A 23,322-nucleotide genomic window follows, 5' to 3' on the forward strand; every position below is an offset into this window, starting at 1 on the left:
ACTGTTATCAATGAATGTCAGTTTATAACTCCCCATAATAGTGAGAAATTCAGTGGCTTTGCAGAGGTAGCTGTGAGATTTCCCACAGCCATTGCAGCTATTTGTTTCTGCTCAAATCTAGACCACCTTTGGTCTGGCTGTTTCCTCTGTAGTTGTAGTTGTCTGTTTCTCTTTGTTCATTATGAAACTCTGTGGACATCCCATTTGGGGATCTCTTGCTGCCAGTTCTCCTAGCCTCTGCTGCAATTACAACCCATTATCGCAGTCTCATTTCCTAACCCTCCCTTCCTTCTCTGCTCAGCCTCCGTTTTTGCCATTATGAAAATCTTGAATTCCGTGCTGCCTAGAAGGGCCTGGGTAGAAAGAAAATACGTGTGGAAGCCGTTATTGTTGGAGACCTAGCAATTTTCTTCTCCCGCTTTGGGAGTAAGAGTGTTTCCTGGTCCCTATTCTGTGGGATTTCAAAGTTCCCTGCCATCTTTGATGTAGTTTTGGGATACCCACTCTGGGCTGAGCTATAATAAGGGAAATCAGTTCTGTCTATTGAGGGCTGGGGAGATATGCTGCTGGTCTCTTGAATTAGAACTCAGATTACCATTTCTTATAGAAATAATGTTATTAAAAAAAATTTCTTTTATAGGTGGCTATTAAATTCATAGTTTAGGAATTTAGCTTATGAATTCATAATTTTAATCTTTAAGGGGTTGAACATTGTTTCCTTGGGAAATTACAAATTCTAAACAACCAGTGTTATAGTACAGGAGAGCTTAAAAATAAACAACTGCTTTCTTTTATTTGTTAATCTTTTTGACGGACATTTAAAGTGTTTGTAGATTTTTTGGTTTTGGTTTTTGTTTGGTTTGGTTATAAACTAATGACCATAGGTATATTTTTGAAACACTAGGTTTACAAGTTGGAGACCATCTTGAACCATGTTATGGTAGCAGTATTTTTGAAAGCAGTCAAGAATGGGAATGATTCATCTCTAGGGGACTTTTGGGTAATTTATAATCAGTGATGCCTGCTAGATACAGATTTACCTTGTAATCGTACTGATTATGAAAGGTCAAACTGGCATTCTTCATAGAATCTGCCTTGTAGCAACTGGCCTTACCCAGAGTGTAAAAATGAGTATTTGTCTCAGAGATCTTATAGCTAGAAATTGTTATCCCTGTTAAGATCATGTTCTTGAACTTCTGTATATATTAAATGAAGACTTTTTAATATGTTTTAAGTTTTTTTTTATTAAAATCAATTTTATACATTTTAAAGCTACTTTGTAAACTTTCTTGTATAGTTTTCTGGTGGATGTAAGAGGTTTCTTCACTTAGTAAAATAATCTTTGAAAATAAAAATGATTAAAATGATTTTATTATGAAAAGTCTTCAAAAACCAAAAAAGAATAGTATACTCAATTCTCATGTAGCTATCACCCAGATTCTATTATTAGGAATAGAAATTTTAACTTCAGGAAATGTTGGCTTTTTTTCTTGTGTTACTTTTCCTGTAACTATTTTGCAAGCCAGTGGGCTAATTGGCAATTTTTATTTTATGCAGATGATGTGATGCCAGCCACTTACTGTGAAATTGACTTAGATAAAGAAAAGAGAGATGCATTTGTGTATGCTATAAAAAATCACTACTGGTACCAGATGTATATAGATGACTTACCAATATGGGGTAAGTATTGTGTGTCATGCTTAAAGTTTGGAAATATTTGTATAATCAAGTTTTATGTAATGACTCTGTTAAGGTGAGTGTGCTCTGGAGCAGTAAGTGTGTCTTCACTGTTTTCCACAGAATGATTTTAATACCAATTGTATGGGCCTTTGTTACTTGAACAGTCTTTGATATCACCAAATCTTACGTGAAAGCCTTCCAAAATATTACTGTTTTATACAGTGTAACTTTTGAGATTAAAAGGTGCTTGGGATGATTTGAAATGTCCTCCCCATCCCATCTTGAAGTACCACTTTTTCTCACACGATACTGTGGCGGTATCCTTTTTAGGTATGACAGTCTTTTCAGTGACTTGTTTTGTTAGTTCCTGTTATTTTCCAAAATTCTTTGTATTTAAAACATTTTTGTTTTAGCTATTGCTTATCTATATTAATAGAGAAGATCTAGGGTATAAAAAAAAATTTTTTTTATAGTTAGTACTAATTTATGCATAATCCAAAAATCATTTGTGTGGGACTTGATTAAATTATTTTCAATGCAAAGCATAACCAACTATCATGGCCAGCATATTTGATCACATTTTCCCCTTAGGCTGTTTTTTTTTTTTTTTTCGGAGGGGGGTCTCTGGACATTTCCTCTTGTATGAAATTATATTTCTTCTAGTTTTTAAAATTGTTAGCAGACTGTTGTGTTCATGAGCAGCAAATTTATGAAAGGGTGAACGTATAAGAGTTTAATATTGTACTAAGATGAAATTTATAAGAAAGTTAATTATAAGACATAATTGTGTGCATCATTGGTTTTGTGTTTTATGTTAATTAGGTATAGACAGTAAGCATTTCATACAGATGACTTTAATTAGTATTACATTAACACAGACATTTCTGTGATAAGCTGTGAGAATAGCAGGAAAATGTACTGCATATTCACTGAAGACTTCTGAGCCCGTATTTCAGGAGACCCCATTAGTTTGGCCTTTGTCCTTTTTTGGTCCTCAGGTAGTGGGCTCTCCTTAGAAGACAGAGGAAGTTCCTCCCTGTTCTTTTCCATTGCTTATGGAGTTTTTTGTCTGGAACCTTAGGTTTTTTAAATCATTACCATAGACCACTTTAGCAACAATGGCAACTGTGCTTTCCCGTCTTAAAGTAAACCTTTTATAGCCCTGGGATTCCAGGGCATACCATGGTTTGGAAACTCCTATTGGGTATCTTAGAATGTCTGAACCACGGGGAATTCTTGTCAGAAAAAAATTTTGTCTAACTTTTCTTGGAGTAAAGATTTCAGAGCCTTAAAGAGCCCTTAGAGAAAGCTTCCTTTTTGGTATAATTGTGTCTCTACCCCCAAAATCTGGTTTCAAGAGTAGATAGGCAAATAAATATTAATGAATTTAATTATTAGAAGGATTTCATTATCCCCCTACAACCCCAGGAGTAGTGGTTGAGTGCAATGGCTGCTAACCAAAAGGTCAGCAGTTCATATCTGCCAGGTGCTCCTTGGAAACTATGGGGCAGTTCTACTCTGTCCTATAGGGTTGCTATGAGTCGGAATCGACTGGGTGGCAATTGGTTTGGTTTTTGTTTGGTTCTACAACCCCAAACAAAACTATGCTCCTTGAATTTCTACCAATTAGAGAATCACTTTGGTTAAAAAGGAAGTATCCTAAATAAGAAATAATATTTTTTTCCTAACACTTTAGTGAGATACATTGACCATAGAGGGAACGCCCTAAGGAGTAACTTTTGGAGCATAAGGCTCTTGGGAAGTGTATAGGCTTGGGTGGAGAACATTGGTCAAATAGCTGATAGTATGGGAACACAAGAAATGGATCCTTACCTTCACACCGTTTTAGTTTGGATATTCCCCTTCCAATATCCCAAATAATGATAATTTTTTAATTTTCTCCTGTTACTATTTCTCATCGTATCTCCTTTTCATTTTGATGACCTTCTCAGGGACAGGTCTAAGACTTGGGGTGTAAAGAGGAGGTATTTTAAGTCTTGGCACCTCTGTATACTTACATGGAGCTTAGAAGGGATGGGTATATCATAGGGTATTAGAGAAAGTACTGAAGGGCCTCTGGAGACCTTGGTTTTAATTTTGGTTTGAAACTGTTTGCTAGGTTACCTTGCCAGATGGTGATATAGCACTTTCTTGAAATTTTGACACGTTAGGGAGTATGCACATGTAAAGTGATAATGATTACAATGAAGGTGATACTATTGACAAAGCATGAGCTTTGAGGACCAAATTAGTGATAGATTATGCTGAGCCATTTATCACTTTTTCACCACAGTATAACCATGGTGTGTGTGTGCTTGCCAAGTAGTTAACGAACAGTAGAGGTCATAATGGTAGTACTGATCTTTTATTAAAAAAAAATAATGAACTTTTAGCATCTAGGTTATTTTAAGAATTAAGTGCTTAAAGCGCTTGGCTGCTAACCAAAAGATTGGTGGTTCGAATGCACCAGCCACTCCAGGGAGAAAGACGTGACAGTCTGCTTGCGTAAAGATTTACAGCTTTGGAAACCATATGGGGTCGCTATGAGTTGGAATTGATGGCAGTGAGTTTCGGGGTTGGACTTTGTATAAAGTGTCACTTCTTTTGTAGGTATTGTTGGTGAAGCAGATGAAAATGGAGAAGATTACTATCTTTGGACCTACAAAAAACTTGAAATAGGCTTTAATGGAAATCGAATTGTTGATGTTAATCTAACTAGTGAAGGAAAGGTAAAACTGGTTCCAAATACCAAAATCCAGATGTCATATTCAGTAAGTATTAAAATAATTTGTATGCAGAAAGAAGTTTTTGGGCCCTAATATTAGTAGTTAAATGTGTACCTTAAAATTTCGTAAATGAAAATGTAGCTTGAAATGGGATACAACAGAATGTTATTAAAACTGTATTTCCTCATTGTGTGTACGTGAGCCTCCTAAAATCAGGGAAATGTGCTTCAAGTCTGTAGTACTAGACACCAGTTATACATTTGCAGAGCCTACCATTTGCTACAGAAAAGTTTATGATTATAACCGGGCAGTTAGGCTAGCCCAGCCGTGTATTTTAATGGTCACATTTTTAGACTGCAGTGTTCCGTGTTCTGCGTCTCTCCTTTCCACTATTGCAGAGAGAGATGATGCTGTGTTGAACGTTACCAGATAGGTATCGTTTACCATGTTTGCTCTGTCAGGTGGAATAAGATATTCTTGCCGCGTAAGAGCCTGTCAGAGCCCTTTGGCAACTGTCAAATTAATTTGCTCCATTAGGATTAAAAATAATGGAAAGAAGAGCGAGAAATCCAACGTAGGTAGGCTCTCTCTTTGTCAGTCTTTTTCCTGATAACTGGAATCCCTTGCTAGTAGCCAGTTTTGACAGTCTTCCAAGCTTTGTGCGTATGTACCTACTGCAAATAATATTTGCATAACTGAACTTACAAAGAAATTTGTAATTTTAGTAAAATGAATGAAACTAGAAACAGATTACAGGTTCTTGTTTTAATTGGTCTAAATACTTGTGATGTCAGCTTGTATTAATTCAGTTACTGGCATGTTTATCAGGTCAGAGTGTTTAAGTCAGCAGTAGTAAATAGTCCTTGAAAACTGAAATGATCTCTCTAGGGTAAAGTTCTGAGTTTTGTTAATAATACATAGACAGGAAAGTTGGTTAGTTTTTTATCATACCTGTTTGAATTTCTCAAATTATTGTCAGTTACTTTCCATACTATTTCTTTAAATTTTATCACTTCTAAGTGTGTGAACTAAATCTTGTCTAAATTTTGTTCAGATTTTGGCCATCAGATTATTAATTTGAAATACATGTTTTTTTCCAGGTAAAATGGAAAAAGTCAGATGTAAAATTTGAAGATCGATTTGACAAATATCTTGATCCATCTTTTTTCCAACACAGGGTAGGTAAATAGTTTGTGTGTTTTAAGACATTCAGTATATGCACAAATCAGTCTTGCAAACATTATTGACCATCTGCCATATGCAAAGCACTGTTCTAATGGCTGTGGATTTCCAGTATTTAGCTAATGATGAATTCAGACGTGAACTCATGATCATAAAGGTACTAGGGAGTTTTAGATGCAGCCAAAAGCTCTCTTCTTCACACTTGTGGTTTAAACCAATAAAGAGATACACACGGAGAAATACAGGCAAGTATTGGAGAATGTGGCTTATATCTGTGGCCAGGTGGCCTTCTTCATGCTGAAACTCAGACTTAAACAGTCTTAACCCACTCGTACAGTGCTGGACTATTTCAAGCTTCCCTACATGGACACCTGCCCTTGTAAAATTTACAGTGTAGTGAAACAGAGAAGAATGTACATGTCCTCTAGGAAGCAATAAATGAGAGAATGGAGAGAAGCCAGGAGATTTTGCTAGTAGATATTCCTCCACATAGAAAAGAACATCAAGAGTGGAAAGAAATGCCTCCAACCCAGAACCAGTAGAGACAAGCTAGATCACGGGTCATAAGCCCAGTGGCATTGGTGCTGATTTTGTACAGGTAACTTTGATTCATTGTAACAAAAAATAGACTTTATTTTGGTGGTTCCCTCCTTCAAGAATGGAGATAAAAGACAGTAGGACATAAGGGATATATCCATTCTTCTGACTTTCTTTCTGGCTTGCCTCTTCTGTCCTTTGATCTGATCTTTTTGGACTGGATTTCTGAAGTTTACTAATCACATATTTTTGAGATGGCCCGTAAGTTTTTGTGGTCTCAGATTTGTATCATTGCTGCCAGGTTCTACCCTTAGATTCCACCAGAGTCTATAACTATTCCTAATCTTCCTTTGGGTCCTAGATAAAAAACATTAAGCTATTGGGGTTTTAGGCCCTACTGAAGAAGTTATCAAGCTACTCCTGGAGCTAGAACCACCCTTCCCGCCTTCAGTGTTGTCCTCAGGTAGTGGGCTCAGGCAGTCCTGAACTTGGCAGCCCTGCTAAAGGTGCCACTTTAGGACTAGCAGCACTAGGGGGTGCTGGAGTGCAGCAGTTAGTAGGGCAGTAACCCCTTTGTGGCGTCTACTTATTATTTTTAAGAACTATTTCCCCTGGTATTTCAAAATCACATAGCATTGTATAATTTCTTGAATAAGGTAACAGTAACATGGTAAAATGTCAGGCTATGAGTAGTACATTATGATAATATTGCTTTAAAGTTTATATCTCAGATTGTGTTTGTCTTAGATTAGAAAAGAGCAGAGAGCTGTGTTAGAACCTTCATTAGCATTTTAAGTCTGCCTTTCTTACTAATTAGTAACAATATAAAACTCCTTTTTCTCTCTAAAAAATCGATAAATTGATGAAAAGATATGAGTTGTAATTTTTTTCTCTCTTGACCTTTTCTGGGTTAGTAATTTCCAAGGGCAGGAACAAAATCCAATCTTTGAAAAAGCCCGTCTGTATAAACTGCTTTTATAAACCTTGAATCATACTTTTATGATAAACTTAAATTTATGTAACTTTTATTTGCAAAGATTTCAAATATAATACATCCACTGTTTTCTTTATAGGTTCAGTAGATGCTCAAGAAACAAATTGTTGAGTGAAGGAAAGAATGACCTTACAAAGAGGCAGAGGCATTTGGCTGTCTCCTGTTTCCAGGAAGAGCCATGAGTTTGTCCTTTGCCAGAAGCTTCAGGGAGGGCAGGTGACAGACAGATCCAGGGCTGCTCCTCACCCACGCACACAGACACAGCAAGTTAGCTCAAGTTAAAATCTGTCCAAATTATACAGGACGGTACAGTCTTACGTTAAATTTTCTATCTATGTACCTATAGGAGTTTAGAGCAGAAGGACATCTATGAAGACTTGGAGTATGTAGATGAGAGATTTTATAGAGGAGAGGGTGCTCTTATAAAAGCAGGTAGAAATAGTTGCCATGTGAGAAGAAATGAGAAAGATACAGGGGTGGAGTGAGTATGCTGTACTTGTAGGTCACTGAGGCAGGACAGGCCTGATTAGAAATAGGGTATAATGAAAGAAAAGTTGGTTAGGTAAGGTGAGGTGGCAGATTACAGGGGATATAGAATATTAGGGAGAATAGTTTAGTTTTGACATGAGAAAAAAAAACGGGGTGTCACTGCAAATATTAGATCAAAGGAGCGATATGTTGAACATGATATTTCAGAAACATTTGTTTTATAACTTTTATGGATAGATTGAAAGGAAGGGGAGAAACCAAACATAAAGAAAGGCCAACTAGGAGACCATTAGAGCTATCAAGGTGTGAGGTGATAGCATGAGAACAGAGAAGGAAGGATATATACAAGAGACATGTTGAAGGAAAATAAAGGCTTAATACTTATTACCTATAAAAGGTTAAGGAGAAGGAAGAGCCAGAGATAATTCTAAATTTTTAAAGCCAAATGTAAATGCCATTAGAAGAAATTAGAGAATCAGAAGTGAGTGTTATACATGAGAGGGAAGATTATGAGTTTACTGTAGGGCAGGCTAAGTCTGATTTTCCAGAGAGAGACATTCAAGTGGAAATTATAGTTAGCAGAAGTCTGAAATGTGAGAGAGAAAAAGGACTGAAGATTTGGGGTGGGGGTTGAGGGATGTCATATCATCATTGGAACGGTAGGTAAAGGCCCTGAGAGCTTAGAGAAGTCACAGTGGAGTACCAAGACTGGAGCTTTTGGAAAAGCTCCCAGAGGGTGGGAGGGGCAGACGTCAAAGATGAAAGGAGAAGCAGCAGTCAGTGAAGCAGGATGGTGTGTGTTAGGAACAGCCAGAGGTGGCAGAGAGATGAAGGAGAGTAGGGCACATCCTTGGCCACTGAATCGGTTTAGGAGTTCATTGCAGGCCTATAAGAGAAAGTTCACGGGGCAGAAGTGATACCGTATTGAGCTTAGGAGTAAGTGAGGGGAGACATAGAACATGTAGTCCCCTCATGTGTGAACAGTATTGGAATTGAAAGAGGGAAGGTGAGAAGATTGAAAGAATGAAGGGACAATAGATGAAACAAAAAACTTGAGAAGATAACAGTAATAACAATAGTTTCTAAGTTTTATTTCATGTTTATGATGTGCCAGCACTATGCTATATGCTTTTCATTTATTTTCTGGTTTAAACTTTATAACAACCCCAGGAATTAGGTACCATTCTAGATAAGGATCTTTGGGGATGACTGATACTCGGGAAAGATAGATGTTTAGGGGTGCAAAATGAGAGGAAAAGAAGCAGCTCAGAGATTAAATGAGATCTACAGCCTAGTGGGAAGATTCATTTCAGAAGGGGAACAACTTTTAGGAGATTGACAGGAAGAATGAAAGGCTAGTAGGATAAATGCAGAAGGGTCACGCTGGGTAGTAGAAGACAGGATCATCTGCAAGCGAGGGCAAGTGGAAGAAAAGAATCCAGATCTTAAAGAGAAGAGACATTTTGGGATTATTTCTAAGGAACTTTTGGGAATTAAAATATAAATAAAGGAATTACTGGACAGTATCACAGACCGAGTTCAAGTAAGACATATGCACTGAGTTCAAGACTTCAGAGATACAGTCGTACCTTGTGATGATGAACCAGGATGTGGACATAATTTTGCAACTAAGATGTGGGCGAAATAGTTTATTTAGTTTCGGGAGCATTGAGGAACTATGGGGCACCTCGGAGTACCTTATGCCGTGGGTAGCTCATGTGGGAAGGAGTGACTAATGATGGCAACATGATGGAGAGGATGAGCTAAAAACACGTGAAACGACTTATTCGGGAAGGTGGCTTAAGTCCATGGCAGCCAACTGTAGTGGCATGGTCCTGGTATTTTAAAGAGGTTTTCAGGCTCTCTCTCAGTTAGTAGGAACAGAACCGACATTTATTATCCACTCCTTTGGGCCAGGCACAGCATCTTACTTTGTGTACACATTATTAAGGTTCACAAATCACTTACAAATTAAGTATTTCCTCCATTTCTCAGATGAGAAAACTGAGGTCACATAACTAGAAATTGGCAGAGCGTAGGTTAACCCCGGCCTCTTTGACGACAAAGCCCTTGTTCTTTGTAACGCAGAATAGCATATGCCGTGTGGCCAGGTTGTACTTTATTTGTATAATAAGCTAGGTTCTGAAAATGTGTGTAAATGATGCCATGTTTTCAGTGACTCTGAAGCTTATTGTAAAGAAAGCCAGCCCCTCTGCGTAGTGAATACTCATCCCCAGCTTATGTTAATTTTAGATTTTTATGTAGAAGATCATTAAAGACTATTTTTTACATTAACATTGCAGTTGTCATCCTGAAACCTATGAATTTTGTGACTGATATATTGGTAACACTTTATTATTTGTTATTTTAGATTCATTGGTTTTCAATTTTCAACTCTTTCATGATGGTTATCTTCTTGGTGGGCTTAGTTTCAATGATTTTAATGAGAACTTTAAGAAAAGATTATGCCCGGTACAGTAAAGAAGAAGAAATGGATGACATGGTGAGCAAACATTTTACATTATACCCATTAAAAAAAAAAAAAATTTGTCAGTTTGGGAAACAGAATTAAAGAAATTTAAAATTTAATATACTAATGTGTATTGTGAAGCATCAGAAGAATAGACAAAATATTTGGTGTTTCTCAAACATATCTGACTAGGATTTTCCCGGAAAGATTATCTTGAGGGATTGTGAAGAAATATTGTTTTAGATACTTATTCCTGCTGAGAGTAAAAATTAAATCCTTTTTTAAAAAATGCTATAGACAGTTAAATTTAAACATCCATTTTGGATATTTTTCCCAGATATTTTCTTCAATTCTGGGATAGAAAGGATGTCTGTGCACTCTTAAGGTATCTGGTACTGGCATTAATACCACTTCTCTGCTCTCCACCTGGCCCTGGTTGTCTGGGAGCTACAATCCTGATGTAAATGGTGAGAACGAATAGTGTCTGAAAGTAAGGTGAAGAGAGTCCGTGCACAGTTCTCTCATACTTTGACCATTTCTTCTTGCTCCCAAGCCTTATCTGTTTCCATTCTTTGAAATTATTTGGGCATAACCAGGAGCCACCTTCCTGAGCTTTAGTAAATACCACAACACTTCAGGCTATGATTGTTTTAAATTTGAAATGTCAGTTTCTTGGTATTTTGAACCCCTTGAAATAGCTATAAATTTAGCAGGAGGAAACTTAAAACTGTAATTGTATTTTATTCACCTGTCATCTGTATTTCATTTTGATTCTGAATGATTTTCTTCTTTGTACACGAATATGTAGGATAGAGACCTAGGAGATGAATATGGATGGAAGCAGGTGCATGGAGATGTATTTAGACCATCAAGTCACCCACTGATATTTTCCTCGCTCATTGGTTCTGGATGTCAGATATTTGCTGTGTCTCTCATTGTTATTATTGTTGCAATGATAGAAGATTTATATACAGAGTAAGTGCTTGCGCTTAAATTTATTGTTTTTGTGTATCTTTAATTTTTGGAGCCTCTTCAGTCATATTAAATATTTGTTTAATTACCTTAGATTTTAAATAGCATTACTTGTGACAAATTAAATAATGAACAATAATCTTTAACTATAATTATATTTTTCTGTTATTTGCAAAAAGTTACAGGTGTTACTGAGTGTTCTGGTTGGTTAAAAAGGTTATGTTCTGTTGGAAGTATGAGCAGAGGCTACTTTAATTCCAGAGCTGTTTGACAAAGTGAATAGGCACCTTTTTTTTTTTTTGATAGCTTTAAGATCCAATTAAATCTTCATAAGAAGCACAAGGTTTTTACAGTTACTGAACTAGTACTTCACATTAACCTGCAAAATCAGGAGACTCTCTACAGAATAGAAAAAAAAAAAAAAAGGTTGTAAATAATAGTAAAAAGAGAGTGGTAGAAGAGTCATATGAGGTTAGGAAATTGAGTGGATGACTAAGAAAAAAGCAAAATTCTAAGCTAATATACTATCTTTACATGATTTCTGGTGCATTTTTTTCTTTGCAGGCAAATCCATTTGCGGGAAATTCTAGATTTGAGGTCTTTTGGATTATAAGAAAAAGTTGTACATTCACAAAGGTCTCAAGATCCAGTTGAGTAGTCCCATAACTGTGTAGTCAGAGAGCCGTGACCTCCATGAGAGCAAACACGCTCTGAGCCTAGGTGGCAGCGGTTATAATTCAGGCACTTCAGATGCCACCCTGTGAAATCCTCGATAAAAACGATACTTTTTTTCCTCCAGTTGTTTTAGTTCCTAATGCATTCTTTCTTATATATGGCTGGCATTTGGTAGATAAACAGTAAACGGTTTTTGAAAAAGTGGCTCTTTAGTCGTGTATTACATATTTAGCTGTACACTGAATTTCTTTCCACCCCTAGACAGTAAGTTCCTTGAGAGCAAAGACTGTGTCTTAATTTAGTTAGAATTCTCAAAGTACCTACTTAAAGAGTCTGTATGTGGAAGGTACTCAATTGATGCTTGTTGGACTGTACTGAATATGTGTCAGCAGACAAAGCTATTTCTCTGTGGTTCCTATTATGTTTCTTTAATAAAACCGCTGCAATTTATTTACCATACAAGTCATACAATAATTGGCCAACATGTAAACTTCAAAGTTCTGATGAATAATTCATATTTTAGAGTATGTTTCAGATTAACTAAATCCCAGATACAATCTGCCAGTATTAGGAACTTCTGATTGGTGTTAGACTGGTCTTAGACTGAAAGCCTTTCAGTATTCAGCATGGTTAGGCCTGTGTCAGCCTTCACACACACGTTTACAAACAGAATATGGGTTCAATTTGTTAATGTTAGTCTGGAAGGATAAATCAGTACTCGCAAAAAAAGCCTTTCAGATCTGTCAAGAAATAGTGTTTCACATTAAATAGTGGATTAAATTCATCCTACCAAACTGACGCTGACCTGTACTGTCATAGTCTCATGAGCCACTAGAGCGTAACCTCACCTAGAATCCAAGGTTTTACTTTATTCCTTCCCAAATGTTAGTGTTACAATTTTGGCACCTCATTTTTCAATGCAGAAGCTCTTCTACTTAACAGACCTTTGAGTATTATAAATGTGAAACCCCTTTCTGATAGATGGAATTAGCAGGCAAGTCATGCATTGTTATTTTAGTCTGTCATTGCTGTAGATTGTTGCTTTGTGTTGTGCTTACTTGAAGTAAACGTAGTCAGTTAACCTATATGATAAACACTAATGCAGTGAGTAGTATTATTATATAAAAGTGACTAACATTATTGAAGTTCCATTTTAGGTGCTTTTTGTACATTTTGCTTATTTAATCCTTATATCAACCCTGTGAAGGGACTACTTTTATTTCCATTTTACAGATGTGGAAAGGAAAGGTCAGAGAGGTTAAGTGACTTGACTGAGACCACACAGCTCTTAGTAACGGGTAGTGCTGAGATTTGAACCTGTTAGATTGTTGTTAGGTTGATTTGAACCTAGGCAGTCTTATTCCAGAGCTCTTCTCTTAATGTGCTATGCTATGGCAATGAAAATAGTGATAATAAAAATACGAAGCAATGAGAAAGTGAGAAATTTTCACATAAAATTGGGATGAATCACTCCAGAGTGATTCTAAAGGATAAAGAGCAGATAATATAGCTTGTGAAAATTACTCTGCCTCTGTGGTTACCATAGCAATCAGAGAAGAAAAAAATATTTTGAGGGCATAGGTAGGGATTGGCATTAACGTGGAGGCCTAATATAATGTGATATTAACTGGAGAAGGCACTGAGTTTCAGAAGGAAAGGGTAAGCCTGGTGAAAATGCTGCTGCTGCTGCCCGGAAACTCGGAGGTAAATGGTGAGGTGGCAGGTGCAGGTGAAGCAACTCCTCAGGTGTTCTCTCTCCAGTTTTGCAGAGATGAATAAGGAGAGCTCCCTGCCTCAGCAGGTTTTTCAGTGTAAATGAAAATGGTCTATTTTGGGGGAAAATGCCCATAGGTTATCTGTGAACAAAGAAGTGAAGGATATGTCTTATTTAAAGCTCAGCAGTCGCTCACACTTCATTTAGGGGATGGCAAACTTAAATACCTGGTAGTCATTTTGGACTCTTGGTCACAGGAGCAGTCTTTTTAAACCCTTTCCGCCACTATTAGGAACTTCTGATTGGTGTTAGACTGGTCTTAGACTGAAAGCCTTTCAGTATTCAGCATGGTTAGGCCCGTGTCAGCCTTCACACACACATTTACAAACAGAATATGGGTTCAATTTGTTAATGTTAGTCTGGAAGGATAAATCAGTACTCGCGATGTTTAATCAGGTTCTTAAAAAAACAAAGTTGATTTTTTAAAACTGATTGGCTTTGATACCAACAGTCTTTTAAATGTGGGAGTGATGAATTCTTCTGTTACTACCCCATTTGTGTTTCAATGTATTAATGGAAATTAAATAATGCAATATTTTTAACAATTACATATCCACTTGAAGCAGGTGAGCGTAGGTATTTGGACAGGGGAGTGCTGTGTGTTTGTATCCTACAAAGGTTGGCAGTGGAATATAAGAATCCGTAGCCAGAAGATGATTAATTTATGAACTTGGTATATCTTACCAGCATACACAGTAGTGCTGATGATTCTATAAATTCTCTTAAAAGAGCATTCTTCAGCTCAAACTGACAAGATGTTCCATCTACAAACTTTATTTTACCTTTGACGGCACTGGGGTACTGGGGTAGTTATGATGAGCTCCAGAAACAGCATTTATTGTTAGTGGGTTATATATGTCTCTATATCGCAGTAAATGATACTGTCGTTTATTATTTTAACATTACTCTTGAAATTAGGCTTTTTTTTTTTTTTGGAGGAGGACTCTAGTTTTATTCAACAGAAGGGTTGATCTAAATTACTGAAAGAGGACATTAAGAATTGTTGATCTCAGTCAGTGTTGGCTTGTGAAACTAATAGAGCTTTAAAAAAATCATTTTTAACTGTGTAAGGGAAGCTAAATAGGGAAAATGTCAATGTTCTAACATTTAAAGTAATGGTAATTAATATAAACTATACTACTTCCGTTTTATTCCTGTCAGCAGGCAAGAATCTTAAAGCAGTTGAATCAAGTTATGAAGAGGAATAATCTAGTCATTTTTCTTAAGAGATAAATACCCTGTTCCATACGATGTGGTTGGTTTGCAGGCTGGCAAAACAGTTTTAGTACCAGCTTCTAATATTTTTGCCAAAGAAATATGAAACATTTGTTTAGAATATATCAGGAAATGTAACATCAGATGAAAAAAATTAGGACCAGCGTGGTGTCATTTAAGTGTAGTTTTAATTAAAAATTCACTCACTACGCAACCTTTTGAGGTCCTTTGCAGTCCAGGATATAATATTTTTGTATTTCTATTAAACTTATATTTGAAATTAAGCTAATGCTAATGCAATTGAATATATAATATGTTCTTTAATTGTTGGTTTGAGTTGATCATATATGTTGTTTTGCCTTTTTAGGAGGGGATCAATGCTCAGTACAGCCATATTTGTTTATGCTGCTACATCTCCAGTGAATGGTTATTTTGGAGGAAGCCTTTATGCTAGACAAGGAGGTAACTTACAAGTTATCACTTTTTTTTTTAAATTATAGATGCTAATATTTTACTTTAAGGTAATTGAGATTTACAATGGGCAGTACAGCTATTATAAAATCCTTTGTTATCCCATTTCATATATCTCTACCAAATGTGTTAGGTGTTCTGACTTTTTCTTATGGAATCCTTGAATTTCCTTGCTGATGAGTGTGTTTAGTAGATTATCTCCATTGTCCACTGTGAAGTTAGCCCTGAGGAATATGTAGGAGAGTATATTTTAAGTTATTTATATTATTTTGCTTTGAGGTACCTAGCTCCTGAGATATATTCTGTATGAGGCCTCCACATAACGTATAGCTTGATGCTGAATATAAAGACATGTTTAATGGCTTATGGGTAGTTTCTGAACAGTGCAAGGAGAATAGGAAGGAGAGCTATTCATTTCTGTCAGCTGTTAAATATTTTTCAAAGGATCCTGTGCAAAGATTTCTGTCACTCTGTGTCATAATTGCTCACTATGAGCGCTTCATCTTAAACATTCTGTTGCTCCTTTACTACTGTGACCTAGAAATGATGGGAGATACATGAATGATTGAAGAAACTAGTCCATGTTATTTCTTTCTATGATGGTGCTCAGGGGGTTTTAAGTGTCTTTGTTTTCTCACAAGTCTGGGGTCAGAATAGTGTTAAAAGCAGTATATTGCATATTTTACTTTATGGCTGGAGGGTTGTTGAAAGACCTAAAACTATTTTCCCAGATGAGAGACTTTCTCGTGTGATTTTTCATAGCCCACCCTAGGCAGTGTTAGCATTAGGGGATTCAGCCTTCTCTTAGAAAACTAGAGAGACTTGTAGGTTATAGGAGCTGAGAGCGTAGGATCATTTAACGTTCCCTCAGGATATCCTAGTTTACTATTGCTTTTTTCGTTGACTTGATCTGTCCCTTCAGTATACATAATTCTTTGGGTCACCTGAGGGAGTATCATTATGTATTCCTGACTATTTCAATTATGTGTTTTAGTCTCTAAATTCTACCTCCAGATATGGCAGATGAGATCTGTCATACAGGACTGCCATCCTAGGGAAATGAGGATGTCTGAGGTAACTTTGGAGCTCTGTGGCTCAGCGGTTAAGAATTCAGCTACTAACCAAAAGGTTGGCAGCTGGAATCCACCAGCTGCTTCTTGGAAACCCTGTGGGGCACTTCTACTGTCCTATAGGATCACTATGGGTTGGAATCGACTAGGTGGAACAGATTTTGTTTTGTTTTGTTTTTTGGCTTAAGGTAATTCCTACTTTGAATTTGACCTGAATCTATAATTTTATGCCTCCCAACCCCCACATAAAGGAGGCTCTACAGCAGAAACAGATTGATTTAAAACAGGAAATTTATTCGCACTTGGACAAAAATTTGGTTTTAGCCTAATTGCAACTTAAGAACACCAGCCAAATGTTTTTGTATTATACTTACTCTTGAAAGATGGTAGAGTTCAGGCCCAGACCTAGGAGCATCAATCAAATCTTACTAAGTATTAATCTGAAGAGTATTTTCTGACTGGTAGAGCCCAAACGAGATCTGATCATGTTCTGATATTTTGTCTGAAAGATCGAGACCAGGGCAGAGAATTAAGAATTTTCCAAAGTTGACTCAGAATTTGAACTATAGTAAAACTCAGGATCCTCAGAGCGGATGGATAATGCTCTAGCCCATTTCGAACCCAAGGGTAGCTGGGAATTTGACCAGAGTCCCCAAGGGTGTGAGGAGCAGTAGAAAGCACAGTAATTCAGATGCCTGGGCTACTGATGGTACCTGTGGAATGTGCGTGGGATTCTTTTTTACTCTTGGAGGGAAACGGAGAAATAGAGAGAGTTAGATGTGGAGAATTATGAATAGATCTCTGAATCTGAGAAGATAATGGAAAGTTCAAGAGAAAAGAACACTTGGAAGGAATTAGAATTAAATAGGAGAAATAATACTTAAATTAGTTGTCACCCTTTTTGCGTTGTTCAAATGCTAGATATTAGTTGGAAAGGAGAGGTTCTTAAATCTTGACCTGAAAAGGAAATGAAATAGAAGAGTTCAGAATCAATGAGTTTTTCTGGAGGAATTGTCATGGTTTGGGGTAGTAGTTCTATGAGACAGATTTTTAAAAACAACTTTATATGGAAGAAGACAAAAATTAGGGTACTGGGTGTTTTTCCAATAAAACTTTCTGTTTGGGTCCCTATTAATTGTTTATGGTTGATCCAGTGTTAAGTCCTTACATTCTTTTCCTAAGCAGTGTGATTCTTTCCCCAGCAGTGCACCTGCGTATGCACTCCGCTAGATTAGAAATACAGCTCTCTGTTAATCGGCTGGTTGATAACGAGCAATGTTTAGAACTTGGATTAAATAGTTTAAATATTTTTCTCTTGACTATTTAAGTAATAAGACTTACAAGTCTGTAGTTCTAATTGCTGAGGGTTCATGAAACACGTTGTTTTTTCCTTTTTCAAACATAGAAATACATTTAAATACGTATTTATAATCATAATTATAGAATTGAGTAAAAATTTTGAGACCATCTAACCCAGGGGTTTTTAAACTTTTTTTTTTTTTTTAATCTGTGTAATCCTTTTTTAATTGAAAGCTTACATGAAACTTCAAGTGTAAAACAGTTGAAAGTGGAATTGTTCTGGTTGAAGCAAGTTTAGGGGACCTGGGCTCTTCTCTTATCAGTCACTTCATGGACACCTCCAAGAAGCCCCAGAGTTCCAAGTAATAGTTTGAAAACCCTTGATGTAGGCCACCCTGTAGCCCAGAAAGATGGAGTGGCTTCCCAAGGTTCACAGCAGCTCAGTGACAGAATCGGAACATTTTACTGCAGTTGGCTTCTCTTTTCCAGTACACCCACTTCAAGAGCTACGTTACACATACTTGAATAGCTGCACTGGTCTCTATTAGCTGTTATTTTGAAACAATTATTAGGATGTCAGATTTCAAGATCTTTACATTGAACTTTTAAATAAGTAATTTGGTATTTTAAGCATTAACATATGTCTGTATGGTTTTCATAGTTTCCTTTCTCTTTCAGGAAGGAGATGGATAAAGCAAATGTTTATTGGGGCATTCCTCATCCCAGCTATGGTGTGTGGCACTGCCTTCTTCATCAATTTTATAGCCATTTATTACCATGCTTCAAGAGCTATTCCTTTTGGAACAATGGTAAATTGCTCAAATTTTACTTTTAAACTGAAAAAGTATAAACATTCTAATACTAGTCCTGCCATCTCTGCTAAGTACTTCTGATTAAGAGTTTTGATAGTTTCACCCAGTCCCTATCTAGTTCTAGAAAGTTAGGTGAGGAAGAAAATTGTTGTTCTCTTCTATATAATCTTGGTTGACTTTAAACTTACAGTAGCCCTTTTTCTTTTCTTGATTCTATGAGCCAGTAAAGTGAAAGGCTGACTTTAAGTATGACAAAAGAGAGTATTATAGGCTTTTTCCAGAGATGAGAAAAACCAGTGAATAAATTTTAGAGAAAGAATAATGATCCATCAAGAAATGTGGGTGTTTTCAGGTAGTAGCAAGCATGATGGTAGGAAGTGAAGCTTCTCTATAACACGTTTTTTTGGGTAACCCTATACTATTTTTATAACTTCATTAAGCATTTATATTAATATTGATAACATATGTTGCTATGCATATTAAAATTCTTTCATATATCTTACCCGTAATGACAGATTTTAAAATGTTAGAAATTTTTAAGTATATTAAGACTAAAACAAACATATAATGGTGCTTTACTGAATTAACCCACACTCTCCAAATTTTTTTTTTTTTTAACACTAGAAATAGAATTTTAGGCCCGGGATAGATTGTAGTATTAATGTACCCTTGTGCGCGTATGCACTTAGGTATACACACGTACGCAAATTGCAGAGTGGTTACTACTTTACAAAGATGTGAAATAACTTGGTCGGATCATACAGATAGTTAATGGCAGAGCTGCAGGTAGAACCCACGTCTCTTCTTGAATTTTAATCTTGTTTTAGTTTTCTATTATATGGAAGTAATCAAATTATTTCACAGAAATTTCAGATGACTTTGGTTGTTTTGCAGTCTAGGTTTTTCAGAATGCAGATACATTTTTACTAAGCCTTTAATGCTTTTTAGTGAGGAATATTTTGAAAATTGCTTCAGAATTGAAACGTTTGCTTGTTCATTTTGCAAGTGGTCACTGTTAGGAAAGAGTGAAGTAATTACATTCAGAACTGGAAATGAACTTGCTTCGTAGTAAGTCCAGGATATCAGAAAGTATATATAGGGAGTCAGGTTTCGTCTTAAAGATGATCTTTTAAATAAATTATTTTCATAGTGCTTAAAAATTAAAATTCAAATTTTTTTAAATTGTGCTTTAGATGAAGGCTTACAGAGCAGATTAGTTTCTCATTAAACGATTAATAAACATATCGTTTTGTGACATTGGTTGCCATCCCCCATGATGTGCCAACACTCTTTCTCGACCTTGGGGTCCCCGTTACCACCTTCCCTGTCCCCTCCTGCCTTCTTGTTCTTGCCCCTGGGCTGGTATGCCCATTTAGTTTCGTTTTGTTTTTTGTTTTCTTTGGCTGATGGGTGAACCTTAGGAGTAACTTCAGTACTGAGTTAAAAGGGTGTCTGGGGGCCGTACGCTTGTCTCGGTCACACCAGTAAGTCTGGTCTTTTTTTTGTGAGTTAGAATTTTCTGCATTTTTCTCCAGCTCTGTTTGGTACCCTGTGTTGTGATCCCTCTCAGCGGTTGGTGGTGGCAGCCAGGCACCATCTAGTTGTGCTGGACTCAGTCTGGTGGAGACTGGTAGTTGTGGTCCATTAGTCCTGATTTTTTTAGTTGTAAGAATATATGAAACAGTACTTGCTAATTCAGCTTTTTTTTTTTACATGTACGATTTAGTGACACTGATTACCTTAGTTATGTTGTACAACCATCACCAGAGTCTGTTACCAAGTTTTTCATCACCATAAACAGAAACTCAATGCTTCCTTAGCAGTGGCTCATTTTGCCCCCCTCTCTTGCCTTTGGTAACTACTGGTAAATGTTTGTCTTTATACATTTGCGTATTCTAAATATTTGATATAAGTGAGATCATATAATATTTGTCCCTTTGTGTTTGACTTACTTAACTCAGGATATTTTCAAGGTTCGCTCAGAGTAGCATGTTATCAGGGCTTCATTCCCTATTATGGCTGAGTAATATTCCATTGTATGTGTATACCACACTTTGTTTATCCACTCTCCTGTTGAAGGATTTTAGGTCATTTTCTGCCTTCTGGCTATACTGTGCAGATTGCTACAGTGAAACTTCTGATTCTGTTATAATTTTTTCTCAGAAGTTTGAATTTCATATTGGTAAAAATTGTGTTTCAGAGTTACTTGGTCTCACTAAAATTATAAATTTTACCACTTTGTAAAGTGTGGCTTTAAATGTTAATATTCAATGTATTGTGCCTTTAGATAATCTAATACTATTAATTATTAAAATATATTGTCAAGCTCTGTGCTTAGCTGCCAGAGAAAGTGTACATGATTGACCTTTGGTGTATATAAGACTGGCTGTTGGTGCTTAGTTGGCTCCCACAGAATTCTGTTCTTGATTTGCATTCTGACTTAGAATGAAGAAATGCTGAGGGAAAGGCATTCCACTGGCCTCATGTTCTAATTCTCATTTAAGAGCATCATAACTTGTTTAGAACATGAAATTTAAGAGCTTGAGGTAAATGTCTTACGTAGCTATTCATTAAATGTTTAAACTACTTAAATGTGTGTTTTTAATTGTTGGATTTGTTGATATTATGAAAGAAATGGTTATATAGTCTCTAAAATCAGTGATTCTCGGCCCTGGCTACACAGTGGAATCCACTTGGTGATTTAAAAAATTTTAATGCCCAGCACCTTATCCCAAACCAATTAATCTGTCCTGCTTTAAACCCAATCTCTAATGTTTACTATATGCCAGGTACAGTGTCTGGGGATGGATCTGTCAGCTGAGAAGCTTCTAGACTATAGGCATCATGTGTCTATGAAGCTGGGTGCTCCTACTAATGGAGCACTCCTAGTTTGAAATTCAGGAGCCTTTAGAGCCTTCTCTATGTTCTTCCCCAGGCCTTATCTCTTCTTTCTCCCATTCCTTTGATCTCTTGGACATTGAGCCCTTTCTCTGGGTGATGTTGGTCTAGTCTTCTGCTTTCTCAAAAGTTTCTGTAACTCAGGTCTTAACCCAACCTTAGTAAATGTGACTTCAGGCTTCTGTGTTATACCAGAGCAGTAGATACAGAGTCACCAGAACAATAGAGATTTTGCTCACTTGGAATCTGAATACCTTTGTTGTCACCGGAACTAGCCTAAGATTGAAAATGAATGAAGTTTGTCTTTGGGTAAAACCTCCCTCCTTGTGTGTACCTAACTGCACATAAAACCATTGCATCCATGTCAGATTAAATTTGATGTACAGTAGCCAATTTAAGCAGCTTAATAAAGTTAGAGGGAACATTGGTAGAGGGTGATATTCTAAGCTAATGTTTAGTGTCCCAGGTTTAAGCCCTGGTGCCTAGAGCCAAGAGAGTATTATAAGGAGATGTAAGAGATCATTGAAATGAAATTTGGGGCCAAAGACTGTCCAGACATGACCTGTTTCTGAAGTTGGTGTGCTCTGGCAGAGGTACCACAGAGAATAGGAGAGAGTATACTTGAAATTAGATTGATTTTGTAAAAGAAAAAAAATTTGCTTTTGGGTATCGTACCCAGAGGTTTTGGTCCTGTGAGAGTTTCTTGGAAGTGAGGAAGGTTTGCCAATATTTCCTGAAAATTTACTTCCAGTTTTCTAGAAGGAGAAGGAAAAAAATAGGTCTACATTATAAAATGTGGTGAACTTGATGTTGTTGAAGCACAAGATTTTAAAATGGGTTATTAATTTTTTTTTTTTAAATGACAGAAAGTAATGAGCATTAGGAGCTAGGATTTTATTAAAGCAAAAATGTTACAACAACTTCATTTCCCCTTTTGGGTGTCTAGTTTTAGCAGACAAGAAGAACAAAGGAGTGTAGATAACAGTTTGTATCTCGGGCAAGATGGAGCAATGTGGAACAAATGATAGTATAGTCAGGTAGTTGTGTAACTAAGCAATTATAGAGTATTGGGATCTTACCCTGGAAAAAATATATTTGTTACATTTTATCCTTTAGTTGAATGTGACAGATATTCTTGACTCTTACCTATTAAAATAATTATTAGTGACTTGGATAAAATCATGAGGTCAGACTGGGAGGGAACTAGTAATGTGGAACGCTGGAGACAAAATCTGAGAAGGTCCCAGCTGACTGAAAGGATGTACCAAATCTAACAAGATGAGTTATTATAAGAAGACATAATAATACCTTTGGATAGCACTTTCACGTCCGTTGTCTCAGCTGGTTTTCTTAAGAACCCAAGGAGATAGGCTGACTTGGTATTCTAGGTCCTTTGCATTTCCATATAAAAGTTTAGAATCAGCTGGTCAATTTCTACAAAAAACCTGCTGGAATTTTGATTGAAATTTCATTGAATCCGTAGATCAATTTGAGAAGAATTGATTTCTAAACAAAATTGAGTCTTTTAATTGTAAATATATATGTAACAAAACATTGGCCATTTCAAAATTCTTCCCATGTGCAATTTAGTGACTTTACTGTATGTTTACACCAATAATGTGCACCTTCTGTGTTTGTTTGCCTCCCCTCTTGAGATCCTTTCGTAAGCACCACTATGCCAGTTTTTTTTACAGCAGTTGTATTTATCATGTTGAGCAACCATCACTGCTATCAGTTTCCAAATTTTTCCATCACCTTAACAGAAGTTCAGTATACTCTAAGCAGTGAACCCCCCTATCTGCTCCCAGATAATTGAGTCTTTTGATTCATGAGCACAGTCTATCTCTTGACTTAGTAATGAGAACTCTCTGATTTTTCTCAGGAATGTTTTGTAGTTTTCAGTGTTTAGATATTATATATCTTCTATTGAATTTCTCCCCAAGTACTGTATTTTGTATTTTTTATGCTATTTGTAAATGGTATTTTTAAAATGTCAAATTCTGATTGTTTGTTGCTGGTATATAGAAAAATAATTGGTTTTTCTGTATTGACTTTGTA

At 36.4% G+C, this 23,322-nt stretch overlaps 1 protein-coding gene across 2 annotated transcripts in view; it reads left to right on the forward strand.

The window, feature by feature from the left end:
- Nucleotides 1–23,322, forward strand: part of TM9SF3 (transmembrane 9 superfamily member 3) — a 65,838-nt gene that overhangs the window by 17,702 nt on the left and 24,814 nt on the right. For both annotated transcript variants that reach the window (XM_010589088.3, XM_064269520.1), the window contains exons 3-9: nt 1,558–1,680; nt 4,291–4,451; nt 5,507–5,584; nt 9,980–10,111; nt 10,887–11,053; nt 15,082–15,176; nt 18,233–18,363. In XM_010589088.3, coding sequence (XP_010587390.2) covers nt 1,558–1,680; nt 4,291–4,451; nt 5,507–5,584; nt 9,980–10,111; nt 10,887–11,053; nt 15,082–15,176; nt 18,233–18,363 — 887 coding nt within the window. The remainder of the gene's footprint in view (nt 1–1,557; nt 1,681–4,290; nt 4,452–5,506; nt 5,585–9,979; nt 10,112–10,886; nt 11,054–15,081; nt 15,177–18,232; nt 18,364–23,322) is intronic.

The sequence above is a fragment of the Loxodonta africana genome, chromosome 16 (genome assembly GCF_030014295.1).
Source record: "Loxodonta africana isolate mLoxAfr1 chromosome 16, mLoxAfr1.hap2, whole genome shotgun sequence".
NCBI lineage: Eukaryota > Metazoa > Chordata > Mammalia > Proboscidea > Elephantidae > Loxodonta > Loxodonta africana.